Below are 26,075 nucleotides of genomic sequence, written 5' to 3' on the forward strand. Positions count from 1 at the left end.
AGAACATAATATCACTTTTGCAATTATTTTGTGGATACATGCAGGCAATCATGACTTTTCTTTGGAAAATATCGCAATATTTCACCATCTAAACTTTTTTTTTCTAAATTTTCAAGGATTTTCTTTTTCTCCTAGTGATTTTATAAAAATAAGTCATGTTCTGAATTCTTGGCACAGCATCCTTAGACCTGAAAGACCCACGATAATCTAACGTTAACATTCCCCGATTTAATCCTGCAGCAATTGTTTCTGTAGTAGAGAGAGGATTACCCAAAAGGAGGAGCAAATAAAGGTTTCTGTTGTCTTTTTTTTCTCTTTCCTCTTTTGTATCTATCAGTATGTAACATCAATACATGTGCCTGTTAGCGCTGCAGAACCCCAGAAACTGTCGGAGGAGTGAGTCAACAGGTTTTTAGCAGATATGTTCGGTTGTTGGAGCAGATTTAAAGGGGAAAAAAGAACAGCACAGAGGCAGCTGAGTGCACTCTTGTGTTGCTGTCAGCATCAGCAGTAGGCTGGCGCTCAGAGGAGCAGACTAAATATGGCAGGCCTGGTTGAACCACATCCTGCAGATAGGGAAACCATAGCAACGGCAATGTAGTGCCATGGTGACTACAGGAGGCCTGCTAAGAGACAGCCCGCAGATTCTGTGAGACAACAGGAAGCATCAAACCCACATCTTTCTATGAAGACATCTAATGTTTTTTGACTTATCCTATGCACTAAAAATATCATGCGTTTCAAAGGAGGAGTTTATAAATTATATATTTCCATCTGTCTTCTGTGTTCACGTCAGGACTTCCAGGGGTCATATCCACAGAGTTAACAAGTTGTTTATATAAGAGGCTGTGTCAGTTTAATGCATGTGTGTATAAAAAAGTGGGTCAGAGCGAGTATGTTTACTCCTATGTTATATGCACAAGTGTCTGTAGAGAGCAGATTTCCAAGGATTTGAGAGGATTTCAAGATTATAACATGATAATATACAGCTATGGATGCAGAGAGCTGGCGACTCTCCGGGGGATGTAAATCTCATGTACAGCTTGATGTAAAAGCAACAAACGCTGTAGAGTGGAAAGATGGGGTGGCCTCTACTTATCTCTCTTTACATCTATGATCTATATTAACTCTTGCATTTGATCCGAGTAGATCTGAATATCCTGGGCTCTGCTTTCCTGATGCAGTGTACAGTAACAAAGGATTATGCCATGTCCAGAAATGTGTGCAAGAAAAACAAAGAGTTGCAAAAGGTTGAGTCATCTGTAGCAAGCAACTGTTCCATCCCAACAAGAACAAAAATGGCTACTGTCAGATGAGTTCAAGCATTGCAAACACATAGTATGTGTGTTTTCTGTCATGGCATGTTCCAAAAAAAAAAAAAAACCTTGTGTTGATTGAAACAACTAGAGCAAGCATAATGCAGTACCACTGAGACTCCATATACAAGTTTACACACAAACAGAGCAGCTCTGCATGGAGCAATTTGATGCTGTCTCCCACTGTGACAGGCCAGATCACAGGCACATAGCAGCTAATCTAATTGATAAGGCATATAATCTAAGGGAGCCACTGAACCACACCCCTCATGTGAACAAACACACACTGCTTCAGGGCTGTGCCAGATTCAATGCCGGAGGGGCTTGGCACAGAGCTCAGAGCTAACACTGATAGTAAGTGAAAACTTGTTCCGTCTGACCTTCTGATTTGGCTCATCGCCCCCCTGTAGAAATACTCACTTTCTATTATAAGACCTGGGACCTAGTGCTTCAGGTGAAGCATTGTAGCACAATAAAAGCAAAGCCATGAAGTGTAGACTTCTTATGAGCAGAAATTCAAGTTAAGAAGCTACTTTTAGTTTGACTTTGGCACCTGTTAGCTTGTAATTACTCCCTAAAATGAAAAGACAGAAGACGGAAAACTTGTAACCTGCATGTGTGCAAGACGGAAAAAAGGGAGAATAATAATTGCAGTTTAATACTAAATATTCATAAAGATGTGAGGGTCATCACCCTACACAAATGAGTGGTTGCCGTAAATGTGGAGTACCACAGACAGGGGTCACCTTGTGTTCATTCAGCTAAAGTTTATTGTCTTCATTAGAATATGCTAATGAGCAGCGCCTGCACAAGAGGTCTGAGCTTTAACTTCTGACCAGAAAACTGTGGGAAAAAACACGACAGATTCTGACAAGGTTGGTCTTTTTGCCAGAAATGACTCATATTTGAGAGTAGAGCTAATTAGACAGAACACAGCAATGTGTTTCAAAAATATTCAAATGAAGGCAGAGGCTGCTCAGGTTGTCCCTCAACATACAAGAAGAAATGTTTTCAACAAAGCTTTTGAACATGGTAGATTAAAGGCAAAGGAGAGAAACTGAACAATAATGGTAAAATAAACTTTCTCAGTGTTTGTCTACATTAGTTTCAGTTTCTGATCATTGCTGTCAGTGTCGGTGTGTTCAGTTGTGTTTTCTATTGTGATGTGACTACCGGCAGACTGTCCTCCTGGGACTTTCAGACGCTGCTGATCCTGGCTCTCTAGCATTTTGCAATCTAGTAAAGATTCACTCCTCTGCTGTTCAGAAAGCTGACTCTCTGTTGTATATGGGCCAAGACCTCTGCTCTCAATGATGTGTTGGCTCTGACTACTGCCCTGTGGCTGACTGTCAGCAGGACTGAAGCCATCGATGCCAGGATATTGCTGTCTCGGCTCTTGCAGAGTGCTGCTGCTGTCTGTTTGTGTCCAGCCTCTTGTCCCATCTTCTGACTTGCTGTCACGCTGCTGGCACTGTCTGATGTGGCCTAATGTGGCTTGGAGCTCGTCGAGGCGTTGGGATACATATTGCCTCTTCAGTTCCAGCAGGATTGTTCCGTTACGACTGAGGCTTGGCATGCTTGTTGGTGTTGCGCTCTGCAGAAAGAGTCATTCAGAGAGGGAATGTATTGTAGATGATGTGCGGTAATGGAAATGAATGAATTCATGCTCATAGTCCAAGGCAATGCAGTAAATATGCAAATAAAGCTGGCATTATATCCATGCATACTTATTTGCACATTTTCCTCTTCAGTCAAAGCTGAATGGGACAATAAAAATCATCATAAAGGACACACATTACAATGATTGATTGCCTGCATGTTCTTTTGTAATATGTTATTTATATGTATGAAACCCTGGCTGCTGAAATAGTCAAGCTAAACAGCTCAGTATGTAGATATTCTCATAAAATGAGATCATTTTTAAGCTGTCACAAAACAATTACATTATCATTCTGACATAGGTCTTCTATTATGTAATTACAAGTATAATGTAATATTTCAGCGTATTACCTCAGGATGGCTGGCTGTGCTGTTCTCTCGCTCCTTCAGACACATGCTCATTTGGGCTCTCTTTTGTAGCTGCAGGCTCAGCTGAAGGAAGGACTCATTCAAACGGTCAATTTCTTCCTCAACACAGGAGATCTGTGAGGGAGAAATGGTACAATAATGAGGGGAAGTTAACTATTTCACTGATATAAAGGATATAAAGGAGATTTTTGAATGAGTAACTGAGTGATACCTGCACTGGGGTGCCTTTTGGTGGTAAACCTGCAGGATTTACACAAGACTTTTGATCAGTCAGAATAAAAAAAACATGGTATAACTGAAGCTCTGCCTATGCTACAAGAGAATTATTAAGCATCAAGTTAGAGCACTACCACCCTGAGATTAGAGTAACCTCTGTGCTCATTGATATGTGCTTATTGAAGTCATGCACTGTGTATATTGAACCTCATTCTCAGTGAAACAAAAGCTCTTAAGGTGAAAAATAGAAGCGAAATATTGATTTTCCCAACGCTTTAATCATACTGGGATCCTTGTACTGGAAAAGAGCAGGAAACATGTTCATCTTGCGTCTGACAACCCATTTCAATCTGTTCATTAGTGTACGCTGAGACATTAGCAAAGTGGGTTTCACAAGATGGTTTACAAACACTGGTATAGATCAGTGGCTCTGGTGCTGTGATTTGAAAGCATTACACAGTTCTCACATTAAACGGTTACTTAGACCTCATTAGATTTTTCTTTGTAAAAAATCAATAGTAATCTCTTTCCATTAGCTCTTTTCATGCAGTGGAAATCAACTTGCATTTCAGTTGCATGTGTAACCATTCCCATATAGACACTGTGTTGTCCTACATAGTGTCCCATTGAAAGGTTTTTAGAGGCTGAAAAGTTTCACTTGAGGACTTTGAAGTAATAGAATGTCACATTTTCTTTTTTTCCTCTCTTTTTTTCATTGATTTACAACATTGTACACTCCTGTTACATTTTTCCGGTAAATATGAAGTTGTAACCGCCATAAAAAACAAAAAAACAAAAAAAACCCCAGGAAGTTGGAGGTTCTCCTCTTTTGTCATCTTCAGAGCACATCTGCCTACTCTTTAGTGAAGCTGAACTGTGACTTATGTCACTCAAGACCGCATAGACTGTGGGTCTGTTAATCTGTACGATTGCAAGGTGGCTAGTTAGACGTTCTGTTAGGTGAGTTTATTGTTGTATTATTCTGGAGCGTTCTGTTTAGCCTTGTGTCTAGGTTAGCATGTAGCATTTAGCTTGGTTGGCCTGCAGCTTGGTTGTCTTGCATATTGTTGTACGTAGTTAATATATTTAGCTAGCATTTAGCATGTAGCTTAGCATGCCACTTACTTTCATTAATAGCTTAAATTAGCATGGGTTTTAGCACCTAGCTTAACAATTAGCATTAGTGTTTTATATTTTTAGAATAATTGATGTAATTTAGCATTTTAATCTAGGCACATGCTATGTTCAGGGTTGATGTATGTTTCTCTGGCAGCTAAAAGGTTAGCTTTTGTCTCCAGCATGTGTCTGTGAGGTCTCTTTGATCCTGTGTAACCTTCCACCCAGTCTCCTAGCTCCATGCTCTGATTCAACAGTCACACACTTTGATAGCACATCTCTCTGAAAACTGACACTAGCTGTGGGTTGAGACAGTGGTGTCAGTCATATTTTTTGGCCAATTACTCTTGGGTGTTTAGTTTAACTCAACCTCTGGTAGGCGTAGCAATGATTGTTATAAAACTGTATTGCTTCGAGATATCGGGGCTCATTGTTTTGGGACCAGCGCTGTAAACCTTACCTGTGACCAGAATAAATGCTGAGCTGAGAAATGGATCCTCTTCTTGTGATCTTTGGGAGTTGTTTGACTGAAGAACTGGGTAGATTTTATTACATTAGCTTAGCATTAATGCTACATTTGTTTGCAAGTTGATTTACTATTTGACATCAGGTATAGCACCTTGCTAATTGATGTATTATTTCCTTTGTTATAGTTTGTCACTCCTGAAATCAAAGATCAACTGAAACCTGACTCCATCATTTTAATTCGGAGTCTAGTTGACCGTCAAACTGCGTATCATAGACGTGGGGAGAACAGTTGCATGAATCTTACCTTTGTTTGTGTCCTCATTTGAATTCTGTTGTAGGTTCCAGATCAGCTGCTCGAACTTGAAATATCTGTATTTTTCAAGTCTACATTGAAGAAAAGGGCTTGCGGTTATAAAATTTTAAAGTTAACACTTTATAAATCCTGTTTGTTTTTTTTAAATCTTTCACACCAACCTTTTGGCTAGTAGATGTTCAGTGAAATGTTGCTCGCTAGGAAATCTGATGTTGAGAAATTCCTCAGCTAATGCACCACACCGGCCCCCTGAAGCATCAAATTTTGACTGTAGAAATAAAGCAGAAAAAATTATCCACCTCTACCAGGGCAGTATGAGGAGGATGTGTGAGGCTTAAATAGCACTTACACACCTCTGCTGTGCTCCATTTGAAAGAAGAGTTGAACAGCTGTAGGCTTAAAGCTGAAATGGCCTCGTGGAGAGCTTGCATAAAGCTCTGTGGTTTGGATTCTAGACAAAAAAAGAGAACAGATATGTTGTTCCCAAAGAAGATTACACACTCAGTGCTTTTGAAGATGATTGTCAGAGCTATTCTACTTTACTACACTGCACAGTTGTAGTAAAAGCATGGCACAACTGGATGGCACAGTTCTCTATGATTACCCGATGCTATGTGGGCCATGGACTGCAGGATAGTAGCGATAAAATGCCCCGCGTGCTTCAGCTTTGCCTCTGACAAATAAAGGATTTGATTGTTTCCGTCAAAATAAAAGTCCCTTGAGCAATGGGCCAGCAGGGTCTTGTTAGACCGAGCTGGAGAAACAGGGAGAGACTTGGCCAGGAGCAGAAGCACAGAAGGGAATAGGGGACAGTTTTCAAGCAGTTGCATCACTTGGCAACCAAACAGGAAAACCACAGAGTGTTGAGGTGAGAGGCTGTCCAGTGCAGTGGGGACAAGTTGACCATCATGGTTGTCCTGGACAGAATGCTCTGCTGCTGCTGAAAAAATAAAAAAAAAAGTTCTTCATTTGGGAATCATATTCAATAAAGCCTAAAGTCACATTCCTTGCATTTCTCCTTGTGAGATGTTATATTTGAGGCTTTAAATCAAATTTCTGCACCACTGTGGAGATGCTGGGGAGGCTCAGTAGCAGTCAAGGTCTGTAAGGACTGTTGGATCTCCTGCAGGGTCTTAAATAGTGGCGATATGCTGACCATCTTGCACAGGTCGTGGTCACTCAGACAAGGAGCTGTGCTCTGTAAAGGGACTAGGAAAAAAAAACCTTCAGCAGGATGGCATAAAATATAGATTTCCTTCAAAATATGACAAAATTTCATGAATTATTTTTTTACCTGACACACTGGGAAGAACTCCTGCTTTGGTCAAACTTGTTGGTAAAAACTGTGAAAAGTTTTGAAAAAGACAACGTGTCCCCTCCTTATTGGTTCAAGAAATTCCACAAAAAAGAATAAGTGAGACCTCATTACCTGTGTGTAGCAGGTGCTGGTGTCATTAGCTTGACTCTCACACTCTCTTGCCTCTGCAGCACTAGTGTGGCAGAAAGCCATACCAGACGAGTCCTGGTTCTGCCAAGTGTCCCCTCCCAGCCTGAATAAAAGAGCCTCCACTGACCTCAGAACAGATCCAAGCAATTCTACAAAAGCCTCAGCTGGGTGATGGCATGAAGAGATAAAAGAAACAGAGGAAAAAAAGCTTTCAGTGATGTTACAGAGACAGGAACTTTAGACTTAATCCAAATAAATACAAAAGAAAAACTGGATAATGCTGTTGAGAGAGTAGTCCTGTATCTGAAGTGTAATTTGTTGATCTTCTAGCTGAGTGTCAGAGGGTAAGATGAAGACCTCTTTTATATCTGTGCTGGCACTTTCAAGCTGGAGCCAGCAGCTAGTTAGCTTAAGCTTAGCTTTGTGCACTGACATCAAGGGCAAAGAGCTTGTAAGCTCAAAACATCGGCCAGGGTATTGCATCTTATTTGGCCTAATGTGGGCTGTGAACCCAGAGAAAGCATCGCGTTTAACCCTTAATATGAAAATCCAAAGCAACCTGTTATTGGCCGTGGTTTTGATGAACAGTTTGGTTGTTTTTAAATCTTGACTATCTCTGTCCAGTGATCATTGCTTTGGAAAGATTTGCTTCTTCCCAACTATTAAAGATCATAATTGTTAACTTTACCTTGCTCATCTCTTCCTCCAGCAGTGCTGTGTGACCGTTTCTCCATGATAGCATGTTGTACTAGCAGCTCCTTAAGCAGGTTCAGTTTTTTAATGTCCATGTTCTCAAAGATATTCTATGAGAAAAAACAAGCAAACAGAATAACTTTCCCATAGTACCAGAGCATACAGGCTTTGGCCTTGTTTTTTATTGAGACAGTTATCGTGTGCCTTTACTCCACTGCAGCAAAACCAACCTTCAGGGTTTCAGCCTGCTGACAAATATTTCTGTAAAATTCCTGCGTGTCCTTGCGGTGGCGGGCAAGTTGTGAGGCTATGTGGAGGTTCTGATCCTCCAGTTTGTCATACAGAGTCTTCACATTGAACTCCTCCAAATCACAGCGCCCTGACAGACGACCTACAGGAAGCAGAAGCTATCAATAATGCACATTTAGAATATTCTACAGGGGCCGTGTCAGCACGCCAACCTACAGATAGATGAATACTAAAATGAAGGGCTGCATGTTGAAACCAGAATCTTCTTTTACTTTACTCCTTAGTACCCATGACAGACAAGGATGCAGCATGCAGAGGATGACAAGTGCTTGGATTAGAATTTTGTAGGCAAACGGGGGGAGCTTGAGATAACAGCACAAGTCATTAGAGTGTAATATGAGCCATTATTTTCTTTATCATCAATCATATTGGGGAAGGTCTGTTAACTGCTACCTGGTCATGCGTGATGCTTTCATAATGAGAAGGCCAATGGACGTTTAAGCTCCCTATCAGGCTGCATGAATAATGCAACAAATGCATGAAGTGAGAATCATTAGGGACAGCTCTACCTCACAGTTATTCTCAGCATCACCCATTAGAAAAATAAATAGTTCACTGGAAAACAATCAGACTGACAGAGTGTTTGAGTGAAAGATTTTTCCAACGCATGCTTGCATTAAGTTTTGACAGATATATTAACTCGTTACTGTAATAATGACAATTATAACTGATTAAATGTAAATCTATGCTAGAAGAACAACAAAGCATCTGTGGATTTTACTGTCAGATTGTTGGTCATGCTGTTTGTCAAGAAACCTGGTCCATTTTTTCTACATCTATGGGACACATTTTGACAAAATCATCAGACTTTAAAACCAATTCAACCAAAACATCAACCTGCAAAACTTATAATGCTACTTTCTGTTGTGCTTCTTTCGGCTATTTCCACATGATGTCACCAAACAAAACCATGATTTTGAATATTGCCAGTGATTGTGCTGGTGCATGATCATTTTTAAAAGTTAAACATGATAAAGTTAAAACTTGACCTTAATACAGCCCTTAAGAGCTCCTCCTGCAGCTACAGGGTCGTAACTCAAGTCTTTGACAAACAACAAAAACAATTTAATCATTGTGAGATTCTGAAAAAGCAGCTTCTAAGCTGGGAAAACTTGGTAAAACACATAAATGCATGTCTCGTCTATAAAATCACACATGGTATGGCTCCCCCACCACTTTCTGATTTTGTCAGTCTTAGAACAAATTCCCATCACACAAGAGGAGTCACAAGAGGAGACTGCATTATCCCTCTTCGAAAAAGTACTTTTAGTCAGTCAGTTTTCTCTGTCCAAGCCTCTCGAGAATGGAATAGCATACCATCTATTGTCAGAGAGCTCAACACATATCAGTCATTCAGGTCTTATTTAAAACAGTGGCTTATAAAAAATCAAAGCTGCCAGCACTAAAACCCCTGTCCCTGCCACCTCGTGTCTGCCTTCTACAAATTTGTCTTGTGCATGCAAGAGCTGACTGTATGTGTTTTTTTTTTTTTTTCTGAGCTATGTTGCACTTTTGGTTTTGTTTCTCTTTCCTCTGCTGCTCAACCCAGTCATGCATGCTTTATTTTAATAATCATATACTTTTATATAGATCTGTCTTGTGTTAACAGTACCTTTGTATACCTTATGTCTTACTTGCATGGCCTTGTATTTTGTGTTTTTGTGTTGTTTCTTTATATGCTTTGAATAATTTGGAAATTTACTTTATGCAGCTTCCTCTCTCTTTCATATATGTGGTTATTTACCCTTATGTGTTATAATTATTTTATTTTATTTTATTTCTCTTTCTCTCCCTCTCTGTCTCTCTCTTCTTCTCTCTCAGATCCTAGTACTGTTTAACTTTAGGGTGTATTTTTTTTTTTTTTAATAACTAACTCTGCATTCTTTTATTCTGCTCTGTTTTATTTCATCTTGTGCTTTTTAGGTTGCCCATTTTAACATCTGGCCGGGGACTACAGATGAAAATTAGCCTTTTGGCTAACTCTGGCATATTTACTGTAAATGTCCATTAATATGCATTGTCCCTGTAAAACAAACGCTGAAATAACCACAGGGATACTGTGGTTATTTCAGCGTATAACAGAATAAAATGTGAAAAATCACTCATGAGGCTCACCTGGAGGTTTTAATGTGCACTTTTTAAAGAAAAATGTCCCGTCATTATCACTTTTTCTGCATTTTTCAAAGGAGAAAATCATGCTCTGAAGTTTGGCTTGAGCATATCCTCTTACCTCCTTTAGTCACAGTGGGCTCCTCAGATTCTGCCCCCTCTCCTACACCTCTACTACCGAGGAAGCCACCTTGGCTTGGGACAGCAATGCTGAAAAACAGATTCATATTCAAAATGATTAAAAAAATAAGTCTGCAGGGGCTGGGACATAGACAGTATATACCTCTCTGCACTGCAAACACAGTCCACTGGACAGATGGGCTCCCCAAGACTGCGCCACTTTGGTTTAATCTTCCAATGAGAGACAAGTTTTGCTTTACCAGGCCGCAGAACCAGCACTGTGGTGGTCACAACCACTACGACGACCAGCAGGAGGCTCAGGATCCCTAAAAACAGCTTGCATGATTAAAAGTAAGAGGTGACTTGTTACGGTGCTGCTGATAAAATACTCACCTGCTATCACTCCCCAGTCAGGAAGCAGGTTGAGCTTGTGCTGCTTTACGACTCCCTGCTTCACAAGCTGAGCAGGTGTCATAGGCTGGAAGACAGACACCCGTGGGTCACACTCTGTCCCTTCCTCACTGACCACCACCACCAAACTCCTCTCTGGAACAGCACTGTCCGCAAACACATACTTCCCTGTCTCTGCAAACACATGGGCAAATCTGAGAGAAGAAACAAGAAGGAAAAGGATGTGTGAAAAAGAGAACTAAATGTCACAAGATGAAGTTCAAATGATGAAACATTTTCTTCTTGTTGGGTAGACTCAACACTACTTTGTGGAGTTGAAGTTTGTCTGTTTCATGAGAATGCCCAGACGCCTGAAGGCACCAAAATCCCAGCTGGGGTTGCTGTTAAACAGATGGTCTTTTTGATACACTGGAAAGTGGCTTTGGTGGCGGTCTGAGTGATTGAAGCAAAATGAGTATTTCAACAACATAAATCTGTCATGGCTGAACAAAATTCAGTAAAAAGTCTGTATAATCTGTGGTACCAGTATGGTTGATGGTGAGATGGAAAATCAGCATGTCGCCAGCGGTCAGACAGGCAATGGGGTTGGGGATACGAGGGAGGACACCTGAGTCTGCCGCAGCATCCTTATCATCATCGTGGTTTGTTTCTCTCTTCCCTCGAGGTCTTATGTTATGGAGCTGTAATGGCTCTGAATCAAGAGAAAGTGGTGTCAACATACTTCTGTTTCAGACGCAACAAAAAACTCATTTCTTGAAATGTTACTCGATACAGAAGAAAACCACAGCTGAAATGAAAGAGTGTGACAAGAACAAGAAAATTACCTGACAGGAACTGATAGACAAGTTCTTTCTGCGTGGGTATCCAACCAAACACACCTTCAGGCTCAAACTGGACCAAATAAATTTTACCAATATTCTTGGCATGGATATCTGGCCCTAAAACATTCATGACAGTCTGGAAATAAACAGACATAAGCTCAATTAAAAGTGCCATGCATGAATTAAAGCCAAAATGACAGAAATTTAAAACAAGTTTGAGATTTGTTTGAGATCCCCTCAATAAAACTGACAACACAGTCCAAAGCAGATCAGTAATGATGGATTTACTTTCATTATAGTTATACATAAATTACACACGTTAAGATCATTCCTGATTAGTTAGTTGCGCCTTTCTGGTCCTAACAACTAATAATTAGACAAAGTTTTTTCCCCATTTCTTTGAAATTAGCACATAACTTCTTTAAAATAATGTCCAAATTTATTGTCGCAGGTCACAATTTGGGCACAACGGGCAGCACTGCAGCCTCACAGAAAGAAGGTCACCGGTTCGATTCCCAGCTTGGCCGGTGGGCTTTTCTGTGTGGAGTTTGCATGTTCTCTCCTCCCACAGTCCAAAACCATGCTCACCAGGTTAATTGAGCACTCTAAATTGTCCCTAGGTGTGAGTGTGTGCGTGAATGGTTGTCTGTCTCTGTGTCAGCCCTGTGATTGGCTGGCGACCAGTCTGGGGTGTACCACGCCTCTCATCCACTGACAGCTGGGATAGGCTCCAGCCACCCACGACCCTGAACGGGATAAGCGGTTAAGAAAATGGATGGATGAAAATCACAATTGGTAGGGTTTTCTTTCCAGTTTCTTTGAAATTTACTTCATATTTCGAAGTAAGAAGGTGATGATTAACAAATAATTTATTTGAAATTAAATCCCAACCCACCACAAAATGTTTTTAGAGGTATCCTAACATTTCTGCTATTTCCAGAGAAGTAGGACATACAGAAGTTAGGTTAATTGTTTTCGCTGATAACTACCTTTGAAATGTTAAGTGAATAATTGAATTCCCCAATAAGCAGTCGATAGTTAGCTATTTGTTATCTAATTTCAACAAGTTCTTAAGTACAGAGTTTGTTGATATGCATGATTGAGATCACATGCAAAATGATATATCTTTATGATTAGGCCTATAATGTTTTACATGATACAACTGAAGGCTTCAGATGTGAAATTTACCAAGAATGGGGTTGTAAATTGGCCTTACCTGATAGTGATAGACACTGATAGTACAGGCGCATTGCAAAACAGAATCTGTCCAAAAGTTATGTGCTTATTTTCACCAAATTCTCATGAACTTTCGGGGGTAATTTCAAAGAAATAAGAAAAAACTTTGCCTAATTATTACCTAAGTGATATGAAATTTGCTTAGCTCAACAGTAAAGTGTTACCAAAATTGTAAAAAACAAGAATATTTTGAGGAAATTGACAGATAAGTACAGGTTAACTCTACAAAAAAAGCCACTATATTTTCCAAATGACAAAAACTCAACAAACTGCAAACAACTAGTGAGTAGTGCTGGGTGATTAATCGAAAAATACTCGAAAGATACATTTATAGTTTTCAACTGACGTAAAACTGCTGTGTTAATTATTTCACATAGTACTAAAATTATTTATTTTGCTTGCAAAAACAAGTTTTTTAATTTCTCTGCTTTGGGATTTTTTTTCAGTTTAGTAGATGTGTGTTTTCATTTACGTTGTTTAAATAAATTACCTTTATTTCTTCATCTGTGCCTGTTCATTTCAGTTACTCGTTTCAAAGTAATAATTCAGGGCCATACAGATGTAAGAGTATAGCCTATTTTCATCATAAGGCTGCAGTTTATTTTTACTTGCATGCATATTTATTCTGGAAACGAAGTCAGTTTTTTGTCAACAATCAATAATTTTGTAAGGTTCAGCAAAGCCTCAGTTTCCCAAGACCCAGTCAATCCTCACTTACCCGGACCCACACCATGCTGTCTCTCTCTTTGAGGCTGAGCTCCAGGTTTCCATCTGTCAATATCTCAGCAGAGAGCTGAGGCAGCCGGGAAAGGCAGGAAGTGTTGCAAAGCTCCTCAGCTGACACATATCGCTCACACTGACAGCTTTGGCATCCAAATCAGGCAGAGCAGACAAGACAAACAAAGACGGCATGTCAGACTCTTCTCCACATTCTGCTACAGAGGGTTTTAATTTAGAAAAAAAAAGGATTAAAGATGTGTTTTAAAGTTGACCTGATAATTATAAGTGATATTTACATGCCCATCTCCACATCCAGAGTTCCTCCATGTGATCCACAGGTGACGTTACAGGAGTGGAGGGAGGGTGTTACACAGTCTCTGGATGCTGCCAAACGTACCTGTCCTGTGGAACATCGTTTGTTTACCTTAAGACACACACACACACACACACACACACACACACACACACACACACACACACACACACACACACACACACACACACACACACACACACACACACACACACACACACACACACACACACATACACACAGATATCAATCTAACATATAAGAAATAGTTCAAACACTCAGTCCTTGCAGATAATTACATCATACATGATTGAAAACATGCACCAGGGTACTTCACTGTGTGTCACATTTCAAAAGCCTTCAAAAAATGAAGGAAACATTTTTTTACAGGTTGTTGGGAGACCAGGTTTTCTAATGATTGATGGTCTGTGTGCGGTGGTCAACCCTCAGGGCTGCAAGGGTTTGTCCACATTTTTATGCAAACTTCAACATCAGATATTTTTTACAGCTGGCGGTTGAACACAACTTCTATGTTCAAATTTTTACTTTGAAGGAAAGCAATCATAAGCCATGCAATTGCACACAAAAGCATCATACTTGCAAAACTTTGATCAGCTAGAACATGTTGAATACTGTAAGCCTATGAAATGTTTCTAGACCAAAATAATTACAAATTCAGTCATAAAAAGAAGAGATTTTTTTTTATCTTCTCCTCACCTCAGGCTGGCAGTCAAACTCACTGTCAGAGGTGGAGCTTTTGAAATCTAGTTCATTGTAGAAGATAAAACCAGTTCTGCACAAACATGAACCATCAGAGTGCTGGAATGCACGGTTTTTACCAATGCAGGTACAAGATGATGAACCTGAGGAACAAACAGAACAACAGAGAAGTTTTCCTGTTAATATGAAAATAAATCTTTATAAAATTCTCAGATTAAAAAAATCAAATCATCAGAATAGCTGATAACTTCAAGGAAGAAACCTGTTTCTGAGGTTGAGGAGCTGCCACAGGGGAAGCAGGCCTTCTGAGCAGGTAGGTGGCTAAAGGTGCCAGCTGGGCATGGGTGACAGCCACCCATTACTGTTTCAGCATGAGTGACGTTACCAAAGAATCCAGGTGGGCAGGCGATTGGTTGGGTGGTCCCAGTGGGACAGACGTAACCAACAGGGCAAGCATTACCCTCGTAGTGGTTTGTACCTGTGTTGTTAACATCAGTTCTTTTTTATATGGATCCATGTGACATGAAATGATAAATACTGACTCATGAGCTGAAACTTGGTGGTCAGTCATGTACCTGATGGGCAAAAGTATCCTGCAGGACATTTAGAGCAGTGTAGGATGGGGGAGAGGTAAGGACGATACGTGCCCCCCTCACATATCCGACAGCTGCTGCTTTCAGATCCCCTGAGCCCACTGGTATTGACAGGCATAGATCCCCCCTCACAAGACTTCATACCCGAGCTGTTTGCTGGGCAGTAGTAAGGGAATGGGCAACTGTGCGGCAGAGTTACATGGTTATTTATAGAGCTTTACCAACAATGGATCAGTTACATCCTATTATTACAATGCTAGCCTCACATTGAATAACTACATGTGTGTTTTTATGCCTTGTTTGAGTGTATTGGATCTTTATGAACTTACAGCTGTTTTGGGTCATGATAGGACAGGGATCTCTCTGGACAAAAATAGCCCTCAGGACAGACAGGAGGCTCAGCTGTCTGAGGTCCACAGTATGAGCCCGCTTTGCACGGCATCTCTGAGACTGCACCTGGAGCATGACCAAAAACTCATTACAGCAGAACTTCATTACCACCCTCAGGGAGAGAAGCATACTGTATATTAGAGTAGAGCGAAGAAGTAATCTCATGCCATATTTAATCTACTAAGCTACCACCACTGTGAAAAGTGCTTAGAGAACCCACCCGTAGGACACTGATATGAAGCCCTGCAGGGGATCCCCTCCACGTTGGGCTTTCCTGTAAGCCGAGGATCTGGGCAGAAAGTCCCTCCTGTGCATGGCTCACACTGATTAAGTGCAGCAGCTCCAGGTAGGGGCCTCTTGGTGCCTGCAGGGCAGAGGATGGGAGGTCCTGTTCCAGTGCACCAGAAACCAGGTGGGCAGGGGCTGCTGGAGTAGTCTGTGAGTCCTGGAAATGTAACAGCTTATCAAGAAACTGATTAATTTCTTCCCAAACTGCAACCCAAGGAGGAATAAATATGCTGCGTCATCATTCACACACTTACACACACTTGAGAAACATTACATAAAAATGTCGGAGCCATAAAACCAACTGAAATTATTTCAACACATAAAATATTATGTTATGTGTATAAATATTTAATTTAACGTCTAAGCTTTAGTTGTTGTTCACAAAGAACCAGACAAAGAAGAGGAGTAAAAACCATCTGCTGAGATCAAACCACCAGATACAGTAAGACGATGATCATTTTAAAACTTTTTAAAGCATACAATGTGACTTTCTTTTCAATCTCCACCACAGCCTGAGGCATCAAAAGTTCTTTTTATCACCTCCTTCACTCTTATCACAGCCCCAGACTCAGGCACTATTATAATAGTCTCATACAAACTGAAATTAATACAACCTAGCAGGACATTTTTCTCCAAACAGTCCTTGTGAATTTAATTTTCAAACCACCAGAGAGGCATTAGCAGGGAAATCTAACAGAGTTACAGTTAGATTTTCATGAATAACCCTTGTAATGAGTTTTCTGTGGTGTGACTGAGAGCTGCAGATTATCAGACCTGTGCTGTTACAGAAGGAACCAGGAGGGCATGGTAAGCAGTCACCCTTGCTGCCTGCTCCAGGGGAGGCTCGATAGCTGTACAGAGGACAAGGCCTGGGTCCTGACCCTCTGGTGAAATCACTGCCCGGCAGACTATCACAGTAATGACCAGCAGGACACAGATGAAGCAGTGGGTCTCCTGTGAACAGACACATGCTCAAACTTTAGAGGAAAGAGGAGACTGAAGCAAGATTCATGCTGCAATTAACAAATTTCTTGCGTATCTGTTCAGCCATTTAATTTGATACTTTATTGATTACTGAGGGGCTTAATGAGTACAACCCTCTGGCTACATTTTTGACACCCTAACCTTACATAAGCCTGGGCTTAAATGAATAAAAAAATATTTCATATTTTCTGCTGGTGGTTTCAAGTCTGTTCTCACTACTTTCGGCAAATACCAAAAAACACATTAGACTTGATATGAGCGCATTTAACTACTTTGTGAGGCAGCAAGTAAAAGCCATAAAAGCTAAATATTTCATGTGGATGGGTCTTAAATTCCTCATTAAGGCTCCAGAAGAAGGTTTCTCTCTCTTTTTGATTTTCTCTTTGAATCTCAAAAAACATTTTGAGCTAACTTGGTTATCTAAAACTTGGCTATTCCTTTTCATCACCTCTCACAAATATCTTTGACCTCAAAAGCCTGACAGTCGCTGCTTCCAACTTTCAAGTCCATTATCGGATCATACCAGGTCTACACCAATGCTGAGGTGGGCAGAATAAGCAGTCCTGCAGGCTGGCACCACCTGGGGAGACTCTGATAGTGTTTACAGGACACGACTGAGCCTCCTCTGCACCCTCAGGGCAGAAAAAACCTGCAAGAGAAATACTTCTTGGCATAAAAAAAACATTCTTTACTTAAAAGATAATAATAAGTGTGCTTGTTAAAAAGTTTAAGAGAGCTTATCTCAAGAGTCAAAGACTTTAAGAAAAGAGTTACAAAGTGAATGTTTTTGATTTTCATATTTTTCTGTGGTTGCTTAATAACCTGTACCTGGAGGACATGGTCCAGCACACTGCATGCCCCACTCGCACTCTGTGAGGTTAAACACTGGTGTCTGAGGGGTGTACTCTGCACTCCCAGACATGCAAAGATACCCTGCAGCACACAGACCCTTGATCCTTCCAGCCCTTTGTAACAAAAAAAAAAAAAAAAAAAAGATTGTATGATTTTCCACAAGACCACAGCACACACCTTACACACAAGCAACACTTTTACACACACACACACACACAAAACTGTTAGACCACAGAAGACACTAAAATGCTCGGTTCATTAGATAAACAGGACAATGATTACATAATTCCCAACATTTTCACCTCATATCTTCATTCATTATATTCATGCATATAAAGGTGTTAATTTGGCTGCTTGATGAACCGTAGCTCCTCAACATGAAACACGCCTGCACCCACTAATTATGAATATAATTAAAACAGAGGTGTGTGTGTTTGCCTCTGAGCATGAGCCTGTATGTGTAAACACTCATGCAGGATGCACTTGGGCTAATTTGCATTGCTTTGTATATCAGTGCATGCTTAGTGTGGGAGAGAAATATAAAATAACAAATATAAAAGCTTTTGAAAGCATACAGAATACCTGCAGAACCTCCCTGGAGGGCAGGGTAAACACTCTCTCTCTTCTTGAAGCCCTCCCTGATTTGAATGAGTATAAGTCCCATTGGGGCAAGGCTGAGGCACCATTGTACCTGTGAAGAGATGCAGCAGAACACAGACTGTTTACACTCTATTGAATAAAGTACCAAAAGGATAATAATTCAATACCTTTTTTCTTTCATATGGTAATGAGTAAATTAAATTAAAGTTGTCACTACCAGTAGTCAGAGTTGTAACTTTTAAGAGTACCTGCAGGACAGAATGAGTGTGGGGGGCAGGGCCATGGCTCTCCCACTATGGCCTCCTCACAGTAGAATCCAGGGCGACATGGTATGCAGCTATCTGAGCCTGCGTTTGGCTGGTATTCCCCTGTTGGACAAGGCAGAGCCAGGGCAGAGCTCTGTGGACAGTAGTGTCCCTACAATAGGGAAGATATAGATATAGAGCTTCAGGATACTTGAAGAACACAATATAGGATTAAAAAAGTGTGTGTTTTTTGGAATTAAATGGAGATCAGATCAATACAAATTTTCTTTGTTCAAGGCAACTTTTTACTGGATACAACGCGCCAAGCTAAAGTATTTATCAGTACAGTTACGGAGCACTCCTGTTTGAAACGTGACATCAAGAAAGCGTTGAATACAGCAAAGCTACAGGGGAAAACTGAAAGGTTTTATGACAAATGGTCTTCAGTAATTCAAACAATATATGGATTCTAGATACCTCTATAATTATTTTTTATTTCTTTCCTCTTTTTTTTTTCTTTTTTCCCCCCCTCAATTTTAGTTTATGTATGTATTTATTTTCAGGTATTATCTCATTCATTTTCATTTACTGACATTAGTCTTAAATACACTTGTTCAGATTGGGATGACTACTTAGGTTCATCATGTAATGAAATGATTATTAAGTAGGTCAAACTGAGAACTGTAAGATGAACTTCTGGAAAAAAAACTAAGGAATATTATGGAAAATCTAGAAATGATTTTGTGTATTGTCTGTATTATTGCTGTTGAGTGTGAAAGCATCTTCTAAATGACAGTTATGTATGAGAATATAGGTGTCAAATAAAAATTAAGTTCCAAAAAAAAGAAAGCGTTGAAGTAGTCAGCTATATGTAGCGCTATCGGCAGCCCAGTGCTCCAACGTATCTGTAGGCTAATGTGACAACAAAAAAAACAATGTCAGTTTTTACTTAGTTTAGTAGCTGTCTATATTTAGCACAGCTGGCAGCCCGGTGCTCCAAGTTATGCTCATAATGTGTATTGGTGAATCCTGGTTATGTCCTGCCAGTCATCAACCAAGCAGAGTTAACGTAATCTCACTCTTCATTTTATTGATACTCTTGACAGACCACTGCAGAATAACTGCTGCATGTGGGTTGTTTAGTCCCTGTTTTAGCCTCCCGTCATTCTCCCATTGAGCTTTCTTCTGCTCTTCTGTCCTTTTTCTGTCAAACACTTAGGCTCCTGTTTCCACCATTACTACAAAATTGATCACAGAAATCGTTTTCAGCAGAGAAAAAAACAGATCTCTCTTCTCACTAATAAACTTCATCAGCCGGCGCGATGTTGCCATAGAGACCTAGACGTGCCGTAAATCATCACCTGATTGAGAAGCTAAGAAGTAGCATTTTTAAATAACCTTTAGCCTATAATACTGGCGCTGATAATATCATCTTAAAGTGTGGATTACAATCAGGCATATATCTAGAAGAGAGACTTTTGCAAGATCACTTAGAAACTCCTCACAGCCCCTTTAATGACCATAAAAGACTCAGAACAAAGAGTATCCAAACAACCCTTGCCTTTGGACAGAGAAAGGCATATGGAGTGGTTGAAGAGAAGTCATAAGGGCAGTAGAAACCAGCAGCACAGGGGCCACTGGGGCTGGACAGACCCTCGGTGGAGCAGTAGTGACCAGCAGGACAGGCAGAGCAGCTCTCTATGGACACACCTCCTACGACAACATAACAATAGTGATTGTACAGATGCAGCGATGCAGACCCAACATTTAATAATGATAATAATAATCAGGAATTTTTACAATGTCAAGACATGAGAGTAAAAACAATCCATAACATGATCAGTTCTGACAGCAGTGTACCAGTGCTGTTGCGAATGCTGCCAAGAGGGCAGGGAACTGGTGAGAGGCTCCCTGCTGAACAGTAGTGGCCCACAGGGCAAGGCCCATTCCTGGGGTAATTTTCAGAGCTCTGTGGTGTGGGCTCCACAGCGCCACCTTGGCAAAGATAACCCTGGAAACAGGGGCCTGGAGAATAATCAAAGAGACAAATAGTTTTTTTGCACAATAAAATTTTAACATCAAACAAACTGTTTTTTTTTATATTTCATTGTGCTAAATAGGCTGTACATTTAGCTTTAAAGGTTGTTTCCAAAAAGCATCTATGAGTGAGGACACCTTGTGGCGCTGAGGCTCCATATGAACTGCAGTAGACTCCAGAGGGACAGGGCCTGCAGACAGACGGTGAGTGACCTCCTGTTTGGTTGCTGAAAGCCCCAGAAGGACAGGGCTGAGGCAGGGCTGTTCCAATAGGACAAAAATGACCTGGAAAGAGTGTCCATAAATCAATTTTATCACCACAGGATAGTTTAAAACAGACGTGACTCATGCTGAAAACACTAAGTTTATTTTTTTACTCTCACCGGCTGGGCAAATCAAGGGCTCTTGAGTGGCTGAGGAGGGACACATGCTCCCTTTGGGGCATGATAAGCAGTGAGCAGCTCCTGGAGCAGGATTGTAAGTGCCAGGCTCACAGGGCAGCTCATTTGCTGAGCCAACAAGACAACTATGGCCGGCAGGGCAGAGGTAGCCATGGGAACCAGCAGTTGGAGTAGGACTGGAGCTGCCACCCGAGCAAACATACCTTTGGGCAAAAACAGTGAAAGCTGATTTCATGTCACAGAACTTACCAGAAACTGCTAGAAGAGAGGTCGAAAAATTTGTCGCTAACAAAAATATGTTTACACTGACTGTATTTTCACATGCATGCACCGTTCAGCTGTAAAATTGTATCAAGCATATGGAGTAAATAACACTCATTTTCTTGGCACAATAGCACGTGTCAGGGGAGGGCATGTTGTGCCTTAAGTTGATGTATTAAAAGCAGGAAAATTAGAGAGGGTGGGGATGTGAGACACATTGAAAAAAGCCAAACTATGATGGTCAGATAACTGAACTTAAAGAATCCTCAATACTCCAGCTCTTGAGGATTATTCCCTGTTTGTACTGGTCAGTAGTACTAACCAAGAGTTAAAAAAGAAAGGAAAGTTGATGAACCAGGAATGAGGTTATGGATCAAGACTTCAGGAGCCCCCACTGTTAATTTAATCGACTACCTGTGAGATGTGCAAGACAAAAAAAACACTTCACAACCTGAAGAACTCAAATAATCTATGAAAGGATTTAAGTCTTGTCGATGTCTCATCAGATCAGGCTTTGCTACTGTAAACTTTAACTTAAGAAATTAGAAACCATTACGGAGATAATAATCCAATGATGTTGACAGTCAGATAATTAAGTTCAAAATTTTAGTTCTATTACAAATACCAATGATTAAAGGGGCTGGGGGGGGGTTTCTAAGTGATCTTGAAAAAGTCTCCCTTCTATATATATGCCTGATTGTAATCCACACTCTAAAATAAGATGATCAGTGCTAATTTTACTGGTTGCAGGTTATTTGAAATTTTACTTCATAGCCTCCTGAGTGGGTTGAACAGGACAGGATTTATTCACGGCATGCCTAGGTCTCTATTGCAACATTGCGCCAGCTGACAAAGTTTATTAGTGAGTAGGGATGTCGCGATCATGTTTTTTTGCTCCCAATCTGATTCTGATTTTTTTTATTATGAGTATCTGCCAATCCCAATATTTCCCGATCCGATCTTTCAGCAAAGCATTAAGAAAAAAGAAAAGAAAAAAAACTCCTACAAGTTGTCCTTTGATTTTTTTAAATTTCATTTAGATGAAGGTATCATTCTATCCAACATGGATATAGCTTTTTTTCTCCACTTAGTGCAGCATTGGATCAACAAAATAAAAATAAAGCTTCTCAGTGGTGCACCACAAGATTACCTTGTATGTGTGTGACAATGAGGTTGCAATTTCCTTGTTTGCAATTTCGCTGTACTTTTTATAATGACAAATAAAGTTATATTCTAAAATGAATGATGATGTGCTATTGTACATGTTTTAATTAAAAACAAGAACTTAGGCTCCAGGCTGTTTGGGATTCCCCCTCCCCGATCTACGACCGTTAAAAAATGATGTGATCAGCCCTGATTCCAATCACGTGATTAAATCGGGACGTCCCTATTAGTGAGAGGAGAGATCTGTGTTTTTTTTGCTAAAAACAATTTCTATGATTAACTTTTTAGTGATGGTGGGCACAGGAGCTGGACTGTCAGACAGAAAAAGAACAGAAGAGCAGAAGAAAGCTAAAAAGGAGAATGATACAGCCCAAGCTAAAGTTTAAAACACAGAACTAATCTGTTTGTGATAATGTCCACAACAGCCCTATGAGCAGCGCTGAATAGAGACATAAAAACTACTTACAAACTGACAGCATTTACTTCTTGTCACGTTAGCTTACAGATACGTCAGAGCACCTGCCGCCAATGTTGCTACAAATAGCCAGCTACTACAATGTTTGCTTAATGTCATGTTTCAAACTGTATTGATACATAACTGTACTGATAAGTACCTCACCTCATCACGTTATATCAAGTGAAAAGTTGCCTCTAACAAAGTAAATTTGTTTGGATCCGATCTTCATTTAATTCCAAAACACACGCCTTGTTAAAAGTAATTTACGACAGCGTGCATGAGAGCGAGGCAGTCCAATTGAAACAGATCCTCCTCATTGCATCCTTAATATGAGATAAATAAAACATTTTTCAAGTAAAAAGTCTGTCCTCTATGATTAAATTCTTCAAAGACGTTCTTACTTTTATTTTCTCAATGGAGTATATGCAAACTCTGAACTATTGCCAGACACTTAGGTGCCACAGGTGCTTTTAAATGGGTTTTGCTCTGTCATTTTATTGCAGAGCGTATCTGTAACTTGATGTACGAGTAAGCAAAGTGCTTTAATTATAAATTTTGTCCAGCTGAACGCACCTGCTCCTTCTCCTGCTGAGACTCAAGAGACACTCCAGTAAAAGCATCTGCTGTCTTTAATCATGTGTCTCATTTTGTAGCATGTGTGTGTGTGTGTGTGTGTGTGTGTTTGTGTGTGTGTGTTTGTGTGTGTGTGGGGGTGTGCGAAATTGCTTTTGACTGATTTTGAGCATCGAAATAGTTGCTTGATACAACAAGGTGAGAGCTGCTTAAAAGAGTGGAGTAGTGACGTGAAAGAAACATTCTCTCTTTGGTTTGAAAGAAAAAAAAAATCCTGATGTCTGTCCTTCTAGCGAGACCAAAACAGTCAAGTGAACAATGTAAACAACACAGTGTGAAAGCAAAAAGAGTAGAAGTTTAAACCCAGTGATTAAAAACTGCAAAAGCACATAAGTGCTTACCCAGCATGGCATGGGAGAGCATCTGAGGGCTCTTTCATTGCAGGCATGTCACAAAACAATCCAGGAGGGCAGGGTGGACAGTCGTCCTCTTTCTTCAGGCCTCTGGAGATGGACAGGGAGCCTGTGGGACAGGGGAGTGGGTAGCCTGTGCCAGGGGGGCAAAAGTGTCCAGAAGGACAAAGATGACTTCTGGTGGAATTTCCCTAAAACCATGTAAGAAAATATAAACATGATGACATTAGTGAAAAAAAGTAATTAAAAACCTTCAGGACACCAGAGACTGAAATGTTTATCGCAGTGGAAACACTGTAATCTCAAAGGCTAACTGATGAGAGAGGACAGGAAAAAATGGTCAGGCCTACTTACCAACTACTGAGCAGCCAGCATAATGCATAAACACACCAACAAGGACTATTTATGATTAAAGCACACCTGATATTCGGTGGAGTTTGGACTTGTGGATCCAGCAGGACAGAAGTATCCTGCCTCACAAACTCCTGTCGGTGTTGACAGACCAGACTGAGAGCAGAAGGTCCCTGCAGAGAGAAGAGTGGATAAATTGTTTAATGGTTACATTTCAGTGTTTTTAATGTGTCACAGTGGTTTTATAGGTATAATTCAGGTAAATTCTGTTAATGTAGAACAATGAATTTATCCTTCTGGTACCGGCAGGGCACAGCAGACAGGCCTCAGGACCAGAGGCTCCCAGCTGGTTCTGCAAAGTACCAGGTGGGCAGGGAAACTGGAGTCCCTGAGTCAGTCCTGCAGGGCAATAGTATCCGACGGGGCACAGTGTGGGCTGCACGGCACCTTCAACTGAGCAATTTCACAGAGAAATGTTTAATGCAGATAAAATAGACAGCATTTTCACAACGTTAGAAGGTCATTAACTCTGAAGAGATAGGCTTGAGCTGCATAATTGAAGAAGTGGATTCTGACAATATGAAATCAGTTATCAATTAGATTGGCAGAGACAGAAACAGGTGCAACTTCAATAAGCTGTTCCCAATTTATATAAAGGTACATCAAGCTGCAAGTGTTGCTGCAAATGTAGAAATTTTTAAACGTGACTTATAAGCTCACTTCGTCTTGCTTTTATGTAGAGTTTTATTACAATTATTTATTTTTGAGTATCAACTCTTATCATTACATTTTTAGTTGAGTATTTTATTGTCTGATAATTGATTCCATTTTTATTATTTGCCTATACATTTTGATATAGTTCTGATCATTTTAAATTGAATTATTTTAGGTTTAATTTTAACCTTTTAATATACTTTTATTTGGTTTGAATATAATTTAAGTGTCTTATTTAGATGTTTTTCTGTATTCTTTACTCTCTTGGATGTCTTTTAGTTTTGTTGCTTTTCTCTCAAATGTATCTGTTGGTATAAATTTTATCATTTAATTGAGCTTCTGTGATGTGCATTTGTCTCCAAATCCTTTTGACATCCTACTAACCATTCGTTACAGCTACAGTGGTATACTACTTAGTGGTATTATTGTCATTATTTATGTAAGTGTGAGTGTGTGTGTGTGTGTGTGTATATGTATTTATATATATATACAAATATATATATTTATTATTTGTCAATCTTTTGTCTTTATGTAAAGCACTTTGAGCTCCAATTGACTTTGTATGAACTGTACTATATAAATAAACTTTGATTGATTGATCAGCTTTGCTTTGACTAGAAAAACTGTCCTCTCCTGAATAACTTTGGACAATCTCCTCTGAAAAACAGTTATTTGCTGCCCTTAAGAAAAAGCAAACGTTTAGTGGCTAATATCCTTGCTCTAGTCAGCTCTTCTGCTTGAACCCATGTCCTTCTGACACTACTGTGACCATGGCTGTAAAAACAACCTGTCCTGGCTGTGACTACAGCTGGAAAACAAATTACAACTACTACCTTCCAGGTGTATCCTCTCTGTGTGGCTGTCGTGGAAAATTGCCTTGCTCTTTTAGCAGGAAATATCACTACACCTGGACAGTAGTATCCAGGCGTACAGGTGGCGCAGTTTTCTTGGTGTGTGCTGCCTGTTTCTGAGCTAAATGTTCCTAAAGGACACGGCACAGGGAACGGTGTTCCAGAAGGGCAGAAGAAACCAGCTGGGCACAAAACCTCGTCCGGTCTGCTTGAGCCCCAGCTGCAGTGAAACCCGGCCCAGCAGTCACCTGGAGGAAAGAAGGAAAACCGCACGATCAAAATGTGTTGTTTCAGTAAGAACAAAAAAATTTATCAATTGAGAAACTCATCCAAAGACTTAACATTATCTTCTAGCCACCTGCTCTTAAGCCTTGTTGGCAGAAAACTCCAGGTGGGCACAAAGATCCGGTTCTGTTGTCAGTTGGGTTTGGCACGGTGGCACCCATCAGACAGAGGAAGCCAGCTGCACAAGCTCCTGAAGGCTCAACCAGACCTTCAGACCCACAAAACTGACCCGCTGGACACAGGAGGCACTCACCTGCAAA

General features: G+C 40.3%; 1 protein-coding gene across 1 annotated transcript in view; it reads right to left on the reverse strand.

The window, feature by feature from the left end:
* Positions 1 to 738: 738 nt before the first annotated feature.
* LOC141798463 (uncharacterized) overlaps positions 739 to 26,075 on the reverse strand; it is a 31,628-nt gene continuing 6,291 nt past the window's right edge. The window contains exons 13-51 of the mRNA XM_074680425.1: positions 25,889 to 26,068; positions 25,587 to 25,778; positions 24,269 to 24,418; positions 24,035 to 24,138; positions 23,603 to 23,805; positions 20,729 to 20,949; positions 20,484 to 20,630; positions 20,169 to 20,333; positions 19,870 to 20,021; positions 18,312 to 18,480; positions 18,046 to 18,154; positions 17,440 to 17,576; positions 17,135 to 17,260; positions 16,402 to 16,581; positions 15,560 to 15,784; positions 15,279 to 15,405; positions 14,932 to 15,131; positions 14,619 to 14,834; positions 14,354 to 14,499; positions 13,620 to 13,747; positions 13,322 to 13,466; positions 11,371 to 11,503; positions 11,070 to 11,237; positions 10,852 to 10,978; positions 10,529 to 10,740; positions 10,299 to 10,461; positions 10,137 to 10,225; positions 7,828 to 7,988; positions 7,593 to 7,707; positions 6,887 to 7,068; positions 6,752 to 6,800; positions 6,520 to 6,666; positions 6,062 to 6,397; positions 5,811 to 5,908; positions 5,619 to 5,725; positions 5,449 to 5,528; positions 3,556 to 3,584; positions 3,327 to 3,458; positions 739 to 2,910 (exon numbers count right to left, since the gene is read on the reverse strand). Coding sequence (XP_074536526.1) covers positions 2,413 to 2,910; positions 3,327 to 3,458; positions 3,556 to 3,584; positions 5,449 to 5,528; positions 5,619 to 5,725; positions 5,811 to 5,908; positions 6,062 to 6,397; positions 6,520 to 6,666; positions 6,752 to 6,800; positions 6,887 to 7,068; positions 7,593 to 7,707; positions 7,828 to 7,988; positions 10,137 to 10,225; positions 10,299 to 10,461; positions 10,529 to 10,740; positions 10,852 to 10,978; positions 11,070 to 11,237; positions 11,371 to 11,503; positions 13,322 to 13,466; positions 13,620 to 13,747; positions 14,354 to 14,499; positions 14,619 to 14,834; positions 14,932 to 15,131; positions 15,279 to 15,405; positions 15,560 to 15,784; positions 16,402 to 16,581; positions 17,135 to 17,260; positions 17,440 to 17,576; positions 18,046 to 18,154; positions 18,312 to 18,480; positions 19,870 to 20,021; positions 20,169 to 20,333; positions 20,484 to 20,630; positions 20,729 to 20,949; positions 23,603 to 23,805; positions 24,035 to 24,138; positions 24,269 to 24,418; positions 25,587 to 25,778; positions 25,889 to 26,068 — 6,248 coding nt within the window. The 3' untranslated portion in view covers positions 739 to 2,412. The remainder of the gene's footprint in view (positions 2,911 to 3,326; positions 3,459 to 3,555; positions 3,585 to 5,448; positions 5,529 to 5,618; positions 5,726 to 5,810; positions 5,909 to 6,061; positions 6,398 to 6,519; positions 6,667 to 6,751; positions 6,801 to 6,886; positions 7,069 to 7,592; positions 7,708 to 7,827; positions 7,989 to 10,136; positions 10,226 to 10,298; positions 10,462 to 10,528; positions 10,741 to 10,851; positions 10,979 to 11,069; positions 11,238 to 11,370; positions 11,504 to 13,321; positions 13,467 to 13,619; positions 13,748 to 14,353; positions 14,500 to 14,618; positions 14,835 to 14,931; positions 15,132 to 15,278; positions 15,406 to 15,559; positions 15,785 to 16,401; positions 16,582 to 17,134; positions 17,261 to 17,439; positions 17,577 to 18,045; positions 18,155 to 18,311; positions 18,481 to 19,869; positions 20,022 to 20,168; positions 20,334 to 20,483; positions 20,631 to 20,728; positions 20,950 to 23,602; positions 23,806 to 24,034; positions 24,139 to 24,268; positions 24,419 to 25,586; positions 25,779 to 25,888; positions 26,069 to 26,075) is intronic.

The sequence above is a fragment of the Halichoeres trimaculatus genome, unplaced genomic scaffold (genome assembly GCF_033239565.1).
Source record: "Halichoeres trimaculatus isolate MK-OKI-2021-1 unplaced genomic scaffold, fHalTri1.1 fHalTri1_scaffold_9, whole genome shotgun sequence".
Classification (NCBI taxonomy): domain Eukaryota; kingdom Metazoa; phylum Chordata; class Actinopteri; order Labriformes; family Labridae; genus Halichoeres; species Halichoeres trimaculatus.